The sequence below is a fragment of the Lycium barbarum genome, chromosome 3, assembly GCF_019175385.1.
Source record: "Lycium barbarum isolate Lr01 chromosome 3, ASM1917538v2, whole genome shotgun sequence".
In the NCBI taxonomy this organism is placed as follows: domain Eukaryota; kingdom Viridiplantae; phylum Streptophyta; class Magnoliopsida; order Solanales; family Solanaceae; genus Lycium; species Lycium barbarum.
This window is the reverse complement of record NC_083339.1, coordinates 137,228,422-137,237,612: the sequence shown is the minus strand read 5'-3', so window position 1 is coordinate 137,237,612 and position 9,191 is coordinate 137,228,422. Positions and strand designations below refer to the sequence as shown.

Sequence of the window (9,191 nt, the reverse complement as noted above, 5' to 3'; positions counted from 1 at the left end):
TTGAGCCACTGAATTCTGGATTTTTGCTTTACCACACTTTCCTCAATTGTTGACCATTTGTCAAACTGTTTACTGAGCTCTTTTTCAGTCTCCATTAAATCTTTATGTTGCCCATCAGCCATCTATTTTTGTACCTGTAATAGATCCCTTTTGACAGTGCTGAGTTTTTCTGCAATCCCTGAAAACTTACTTTTCCTAAGCTGCTTCAGCCCTTCCTTTACTCCCATTAATTGTTTACATACAGTCGCTAGAGATCCTCTATGAGTAGGCTTGTTCCAGTGAGTTGTCACAGTGCTTAGGAACTCCTGGTGCTCAGCCGTATAGTTAAAAAATTTAAAGGTCTTAGGAGTTCTCCCTCTTGGCTCCACAATAGCTAAACACATAGGTGAGTGGTCTGAAAGTAGTGATTCTTTGGCAGTAACACTGGTAATGTCTAGCTTGACCATCCACTCAGAATTTACCAAAGCCTTATCTATTCTACTCAAGATGTGCCCATTACTCCAAGTATACTTGCATCCAGTAGTTTGCAGTTCAGTCAGGCCAGTATCCTGCAGGAAATCTCTGAAATCCTTAACTTCAGGCTCTTGTATTTCAGTCCCATGAGCTCTATCTTCCAGGCTATTGACAACATTATAGTCACCCATGGCTATCCAAGGTTTTTTAGCAATTGTGTTGTGTTCCATCTCCTTAGCTCATCCCACAGAGGTTTCCTATCAGCTATGGTATGTAAACCATACACTGCAGAAAATAGGAATTTCAGCCCCATTACTTCGAATGAGCAGTGTATAATCTGACCATGAGTTTTCAAAACAGTAACGGTTAGTTTAGCAGGATTCCACAACAGCCGTATTCTCGCTTGTCCATCAGCATTATAATTTTCAGCCCACTTCCACCCGTGAGCAACTTTATTTACAATACTAGCCCCAAACTTTTCATTTACTCTATGTTCTATTATAGCTATCATTCCTACATTATTTTCTTTTAAAAACTTGGACATCTCTCTATGCTTGTACAGCTTATTGAAACCACGCACATTCCATGTGACAATCAACATATAGGGGGTGCTTTAGGGTTTGGATGTTCCTCTCCACCTGTACTACATTGGCCCATCTCCTGTTGAGCCCCTACATTACCTAAGGACACTGTATATTTTCCGAAAACAATGTTGGTGGCTATATCCATATTGCCCTCCATTGAAGCATGTTTGTTGCCTCTGGGTGATGCTGGATTAACAACTTTTTCCATCTGATCATGGGTTTGCACCCCTATATGATTAGAATCCTCACTCGTTGCCTTTCATGCTTGTCGCATCTTATGATTTGGACCCTTTGCAGCTGGTTCTTGGCCTTGAGCCTTCAAGTTTTCTGGTGGCCTAGGCTTAGCAGTTGCCTTGGTTTGCCTTTTGTCCTGTCCCCCATCATGTACTGCCCTTGGTTGCCTTTCTTGGACCCTGCAAGTTGTGTCGCCAACCTGGTTCTGCGCCTTGGAGCAGTCATGCCCCAACTGGCAGCAAGTGCCACAATATATTGATTTCCAGTCATATGCAACTGCCTGGTCAAATTCCTTTCCATGGGGATCAGCAACTTTAACACTATTTGGCCGTGGTCTAATAATGTCCAATTCAATAAGGACCCTGGCATAAGAGATTCTCTCCATTTGAGTGGTGCACTCATCTACATATAGTGGGTTACCCAACCCACTGCTGATTCTACTTAAGGAATCCATGCTCCAATAGTTGAGAGGTAAGTTCGGGAATTTCACCCATAATGGGATAATTTTGAGCACTTCCTTTGCAAAATCAAATTTAACCGACCATGGTTTAATAACAAGGGGTCTATTGTTCAACAGTTGAGGCCCAGAATATATTACCTCATTTCTGTCCTCCATGCTGTTAAATCGAACTATGAAATAGCCATCATTATGATAATAGATCCTTGGTTTCGAAGCAAAATTCCAATTGCTAGCAATGAACCCAGCCACTGTAGCAATCGTAGGAGATGCGCCAATGACATACAGAATGATCGTTTGTTTCCAGTATGCACACTCCTTCTCAATTTCAATTTTCGACAATTCAACGACCTTCTCGCCATTTTGCACTTTCGGAAGGATGAACACTAGACTCATACCCTTCTTTGCGAGTTTGGTTCCTGTGAATAGGGTGTTCCATGCTTGTCCACCTGTGGTTTCCTTCGTAGCCGCTGGCACTGTCATCATAACTGAGCTGGTGTGTGGCGGTAATTTAGGATTAGGGTTAGGATTTGCCATCGGCTCCTTAATCATCATTGTCCCAGTTACCTTCTCACTTAAATTTTCCACAACCTGCACCGGCGCCACACTTGGTTCCGATACAGTCTTTTGTTATGCCTTAGTTCCCTGAGACCCCATTAAAGTTTTGCTCCCACTCGTTGGAAGGGCTGGCCATTGTTCATTTGGGTCATTCGGAGAAACTTGTCGCGGTGGTTTTTTCATTTCAGTGGTGATGGGTTGTGTCCCTATCTTGAGCTTTGGATCCTAAACCACCGTCTGCTGCTTTTTTCCCCCTTCCCCTGGCCATTCTGGCGACGGCGCACACTAGCAGTGACTATCGTGCACCAGAGAGGAGGGAGAATGGTACTGATTCTTACGATTCCTTATTCTAACTTCTTTGAAATAGAGATCAATCAAATATTAGAAATGAAAATTTACATATACATTCTTATACACTATATATAATGTATATACTTTTTATAACTATGTATTTTCTTGGGGTTTCAAAAATTTATCTCAAACACCACTGTATCTCCATCTGTACACCACCACAAAAACCAAAAGAAGAGTGAAGCCAGTGAATCAAAGGAAGCTCATGTAAGCTGAATCATTATAAAAAAAGTTGAGTTTTCAAATTTAGATTTTATTTCACCAATGAGTCTTGTAAAATAAAATAAAATGTATGGGAACACCTGAGTTGAGAAAACTTGATGAAAAAATATGAAGAATTGAGATAACAAAACATGGGAGAGAAAGGGAAAAATCAAAGAGAAACAAAAAGAAAGAGCAAATAGAGAAAATGGAAAAGTAAAGATAAAAGAAAAGAAATAGAGAGAGCGAGAAAATGAGTTTTTTTTTTGGGAAAGTCTTCACTATTGAATGTGGTAAGGGTGACAAACACGCTATTTGGGCTGAAGTTGGGCCGGTCAAGATTGGTTGAACAAATAAATGGATCTAATGCGCAACTCCGCCCAAAGTTCATTTGGGTTAAGATGAACTAGACAATGGGTTTTAACTCAACCCGCCCAACTTGACTTAATCTTTACAATATTCTCAATTTTTAAGCAAATTAAAATTTTAACAAAAAAAAAAATCAGTTTTCGATTTTCAGGAAAAAAATTGAAAGGAACATCAATTTCTTTTAACTTTTTTCCTTTTCCAAATTAAAATCTTTTAATTTGTTTAATGAACGGTACTTAATAAATTGTTTGAGAATTGTAAAACTTTATACAGAAGCACGAAAATTGTGCCAACTTACAGGCAAATCATTTTTTCCTTTTTGAGAAGGCTTACATTGTAAAATAAAATCAGGTGCATATAGAGGTTAATCAAAAAATAGATTCACCTATGATATAATAGTACACATAGAAAAACATCACCATCCAGTGACAAGAATTAGTTAAAAATCAATTGAAATTGGAGAGATCTTAAAAGTTGTCCAACTTAATGCAATACAAATGAGGCCAATTCCTGGAACTAACACAAAGAAATAATGTTGACAACCGAAAACAATCAAGAGACCGATTTTTAGAAAGACCTAAACAAAACAAAGAAAATTACATAAACTGAACAACATTACTTTTATAGGAAGACAATTAACTATGCTCAGCTTCATCAGTCTCACTAAAACAACAGAACCAACAAATGTTCCTTAGCTAACTTTACAAAACAATTTGGCTCTTGGATGGTGATACGCTCAAATTACACCTATTAATGGCGTAAAGCGGACGTTGTCAAATATAGTAACCCAAACAAGGTTGGGGTCGAATCCCACAGGGAATATGGAGAGAAAAAGGTACTAATTATTTATGTAACTAATCTCTAGAAACTTTGATTTTATTCCGAATAGTATAGAGGAGAGATTTGGTTTGTATTAGTTATTTTGAAGTATTTAGAATTTGTTTGGATTGGGAGAACCAAAGTTGTGTCCCCGCGGTGATTAGATGTTATGCTATGGGTATCAATATGATATATTTCTAATGAGTCGGAGTTTTGTATGCACTTAATCTCTAATGCACTTTCTAATATTTTCCAATAGTTAGAAAGTATTTCTTTTCATGATTTTCCCAAATGTAGAAAAGTTGTAAGTAAGATCGATTAAATATGCCAAGTAGAACTCATCTTATCCCTAAGTGAGTTCATTAAACGAGGGTTAGCGCCTCGAGTCCTTGTTATATTATTTCGAATCACACCCTAGTTCATCTTTCCAAATAAACTAGGGTTTGTGCATAAGCAAGTGTTTGCAACCACTAACGAACAATGAATGTGAGAAATAATAAAACACATCACAACCCATTATGTATATATACAATGTTAGACACCCATTACATAACACTCATCATTTGTGTCCACAACTTTGATTAAAGAAACTACTCACACATGATGGTCTCAAAAGTAGTAAGCAATAAATGAGACATAAAGCTTACAAAGTGTGATAAAGATGATGAAAAATGGAATCTTGTTGTCTTTACTAAGCTCCAAAAGTGGAGTAATCAATGCTCACTCACCAATGGAATTTTATTTACGGGCATAAAATGAAAATTGGCTGCTAAAAATAACCTAAAATGTTCTGTAAATAGGCTCGAAAAAACGCACAGCAACGACTGACAAAATTTCCCCTGATGGCAAGATCGACGGACCGTCGATCGTTCGACGATCCGTCGATTCTTCCGTCCTTTGTATCTTCAGTGATATGATCCATTCGACGGTGCCGTCGACCAGTTCGACTCTCCGTCGAGTATTTCGTCTTTCTCTTTTCTTGTTGACAGATCTTGATTGACGACACAAACGACGAAGCGTCGATCAGTTCGACGCTTCGTCGATGTCTCCGTCCTTTGTCGTCTTCAACTAAGGTCATCACTAGAAAATCGAGCTTATCGACGCTTCGAAGGACGGTCCGTCAGCTGATCGACGGGACGTCGATTCTTCATTTCAGGCCAATTTTTCCTTTGTTCTTTGTTTTTGCTTTTGGACCATTGTTTTCCTAAAACACAACAAAAACATATTAACAAGAACCAGACTTACTTGAAAACAACCAAAATTCATAGTAAAAAGGCGTCGAATGTGCCACAAATCCGCGGCACATCAGACGGGTCAGTTTGGGCCAAAGTAATGAGCTGATTTTGGCTGCTTAGGATAAATGGGTTAAGATGGGTTGTGCCCAAACTGCCATCTTCTTTAATGTAGATCATGCCCAACCTATTAAAACATTATGTGGATCTGTCAGATTCCCTTGTTTTAGAAGATTTGGCCTTCAAAATAAATTGAATTCCTTTACTTCTTTCAAAATAAGTAGTTGAGCTAAAATTGAAAAACTAGATGGGCGAAGGATATTGAGCTGTAATTATCTCTTTTGATTACCCATGACGTGATTAGCCCATTTATTTAAAAAAAAAAATCATGTTGGAACCTCATCTCTTAATTTCATTGTTGTGTCAAACATTCAAGTAAACGGAACAACAATGTTTGGGATGTGTTTGGGCCTTAAGTCATCAAAAATTTAATCCTGAGACTTATTATTCTTTATCCCTCCAACCAAACAAGCCCTAAGTGATTAATTTCAAATTACCATTCATGTTTCGTCTTGTAATACTGGTTTTTCTTGTGGTTTACTATATATATATATATATATATATATATATATATTAACAATATCATAAATCACAAAGAAAGTCAGTTACTAAGCGAACCTTGAGGAAGGTTTATGGAATTATCCCTTACATTTACATTAATTAAGAGAATTATTTGATTAAAAAAATTCAGATCATTTACAGAATAAGACCCTCTCTCTAGAAACCATGTTCTCTCAGCGTATGTTTGCTAAACATGCGCATCCATGGGGAAGAGAGCTCGGATTCCGTCGGAGAAGGCGTTGATGGCACAAGTTCTGACGCAGCATAAGAAGAAGCAGGTCAAACTACGCAATTTAATATGGAAACAATAGCAAATCGATTTGCGAGTGGTGCATCAACAAACTCGAAATCCTCCGACAAAAAAACAACGGAGGCAAGTCCAGCAGATCAGAGTGTGGTGGCTACATCTAGAACTTTGAAAGAAGATCTGATAAACAAAGGAAATAGTGAAGCAGATAAGCTAGGTCTGAAGGGAACAGTGCAAGTGGGAGTAATGAACGAACCAAACAAAACCAATATTCGCCAGAATTGGGAAGAAGGGATTAATGGAACGGGTAGTACAAGCAAAAATTCATGGGCAGATGAGGTGGAAGCTAGTCTAGAATTGGAGAAGAAAGAGTCTGTGTGGGATAATTTCAACATAGCAAAGGTATCCAATGCCTGATTCAAATTGGAATATGTCTCTCTGGAAATACATGGTGAATCCCCTATTTGTGAGATCGAAATTGAAGATATAAGTTCGGAACTAGCATACTGGAAAAATGATATTGTGTGCTATGTCTTAGGAGCGTATCAACCTTTCTTAGTCTTGAATGACTATATTCAGAGGCTTTGGGGGAAGTTAGGGATAAACAAAGTATCAATGTTGAAGAATGGAGTAGTTTTGGTGAGGTTTGATTTGAGAAAAGGGAAGAATGAGGTACTGCAAGGGGGGATATATCATTTTGACAACAAGCCTTTCATAGTTAAGGCTTGGAATTCAGACATGGAGTTTACTAGAGATGAATTGTATACTGTACCTATTTGGGTAAAGTTGCCTGGGTTGGAATTCAAGTATTAGAGCCAGAAAGGACTTAGCAAAATAGGAAGTTTAATTGGTAAGCCTCTAAAGGTGGATACCCATACTGAGAAGAAGATAGGGCTTAATTTTGCCAAACTTTTGATTAAGGTTGATATGAATGCAAATCTTCCTGAGAAGGTGCATTTCAGGAATGAAAGGGGCGGGCTAGTGGAGCAAAAGATACAATATGACTAGAGACCTACTCTCTGTAAATATTGTCAGAAATATGGACATGGTGAAGGGGACTGTAGAAAGAAGAATATACCACCAAAACTTGTGCCAAATAAACAGGTTAGAGAGTGGGAAAACGTAGAGATAGTAAATCCAATACAACCACCAGTGGCTGAAGGGGCAGGGAAGGGGAAGGGGAAGGGGAATGAGAAGGTTGTGGGGAAAGCTACAACTAAAAAATCAGTGGAAGGTTTAAGCTTTGGATAGGTTACACCAATAAATCCAAAGCAGAAATCACAAGGTGGATATCAGGAGGAAGTTCAACAAAGGCAAGTAGGGCAAACTAAGCAAGTAAGTCCAACAAAGAAGGAAGATGGCACTAACAACTCTTTTCAAGCTTTGGAGGAAACTGTACCAGAAAAGCAGCTGTCTAAAAGTCTAGCTAAGAAGGGGGTAGGTACTGAAATCCCTCAAAATGGTCATGGATAACATCATGTGTTGGAATGTTAGGGGCTTGAATGCGCCTAACAAACAAAATGAGGTAAAACTCAAATGTAATAAGGAATCAATTGGGATGGTGGGACTTGTGGAGAATAAAATTAAGGTGACAAAAATTGATAATGTGGCAAATATGTTGTTTGGGGGATGGAATTTCCTAACAAATTTGGAGCATCATTATAATGGGAGGGTGTGGTTGACTTGGAGACCAGATTTGTTCCAAATCAATCTAGTTAGTAGCAATGCACAGGCTATCACCTGTCAAGTGGTGCATAATGCTTTGCAAGCTACATTTCTATTAACTGTAGTATATGCGTTTAATAGAAGGGGGGAGAGAAAAGCTTTGTGGAACTATCTGGAGATAGTGAGTACAGGCACAAATCAACCATGGTTACTAATGGGAGATTTTAATTCTATATTAAAAATAGATGATAGAATAGGGGGAAACCCAGTGAGTATGGCTGAGATCATGATTTCCATGAATGTGTAGAGAATTGTGGGTTGCTAGAACTGCCCACTAAAGGGAGTAGATATACTTGGAGTGATAAACAGGGTAATGATAGAATTTTCTCCAAAATTGATTGGGTGTTTGTGAACACTGATTGGCTGAACAATATGCCAGCTTTTAGTGCTCAAGTTCTACCTGAAGGGATAAGTGATCACTGTCCAGTGAAGATAGCTCCACTAGATGACCCCAGAAGAGTTAGACAGCCTTTTCAATATTGTAATGTGTGGTCAAGTCACCCCTCTTTCCTTGACAATGTGAATGAAGGCTGGCATAGGTCAATGGAAGGGTATACTATGATGAAGGTTGTTAAGAGAATAAAATGGCTGAAAAGGGATCTCAATAGTTTGAATGTGGAGCATTTTAGAAACATTCTGACAGAAGCTGAGGAAGATAGAACTGCACTGCATAAAATTCAGCTGCAGTTGCAAGCCAATCCCACTAATGCAGAACTACAACACAAGGAAAGAGCACAGTATAGTGAATTTAAAAGATCCTCTTATCTTGCAGAAATATTCTTCCAACAAAGAAGCAAGGCTACTTAGATTAAATTGGAGGATGACTGTACAAGGTATTTTTTTCTGAGTCATAAAACTTCAGCAGGCAGTGGTACAATTAAAGGATGCACAAGATGTGCTACATACTGACCAGAAAGCCATAGCAAACATATTTGTAGATTACTACCAAGGAATGTTAGGGAAGAAAGCGGAGAGTAAAATACCAGCTTTTGAATTTTCTTTTGAAGAATGGTCATGTATTGACAGTAGATGAACAACTGGAGGTACTGAGACCATATAATGCCAAGGAAGTAAAAGATGCAGTATATAGTATAGACAGAAATAAAAGTCCTGGGCCAGATGGGTATGGCAGTGGGTTTTTCCAGGTTGCTTGGGGGGTGATAGGGTATGATATAACCCAAAGCTGTATTGGCATTTTTAGATAATGTTCAGCTGTTGAAGCAGATCAATTCCACCATTATTACACTTATTCCCAAGGTACAATCCCCACAGTATGCAAGCCAGTTCAGGCTAATTTCTTGTTGCAATGTTCTGTACAAATGCATATCCAAGGTGATTTG

At 38.5% G+C, this 9,191-nt stretch overlaps 2 protein-coding genes across 2 annotated transcripts; one reads left to right on the top strand and one right to left on the bottom strand.

Annotated features, from left to right (window-relative positions):
* Nucleotides 1-1,296: 1,296 nt before the first annotated feature.
* On the bottom strand, nt 1,297-2,283 carry LOC132631446 (uncharacterized). The gene has a single exon (XM_060347023.1). It carries the CDS (start codon nt 2,281-2,283, stop codon nt 1,297-1,299), a length of 987 nt encoding a protein of 328 aa, XP_060203006.1.
* Nucleotides 2,284-7,603: 5,320 nt separating this feature from the next.
* Nucleotides 7,604-8,658, top strand: LOC132631444 (uncharacterized). Its single transcript, XM_060347021.1, has 2 exons — nt 7,604-7,982; nt 8,099-8,658. The coding sequence occupies exons 1-2, from the start codon at nt 7,604-7,606 to the stop codon at nt 8,656-8,658; spliced, it is 939 nt and encodes a 312-aa protein (XP_060203004.1).
* Nucleotides 8,659-9,191: the final 533 nt, after the last annotated feature.

Coding starts and splice junctions, on each gene's coding strand:
- LOC132631444 (XM_060347021.1), top strand. CDS start 7,604: ATGTGTTGGAATGTTAGGGGCTTGAATGCGCCTAACAAACAAAATGAG. Junction 7,983..8,098: donor TCTGGAGATAGTGAGTACAG/GCACAAATCAAC, acceptor ATGAATGTGTAG/AGAATTGTGGGTTGCTAGAA.
- LOC132631446 (XM_060347023.1), bottom strand. CDS start 2,283: ATGATGATTAAGGAGCCGATGGCAAATCCTAACCCTAATCCTAAATTA.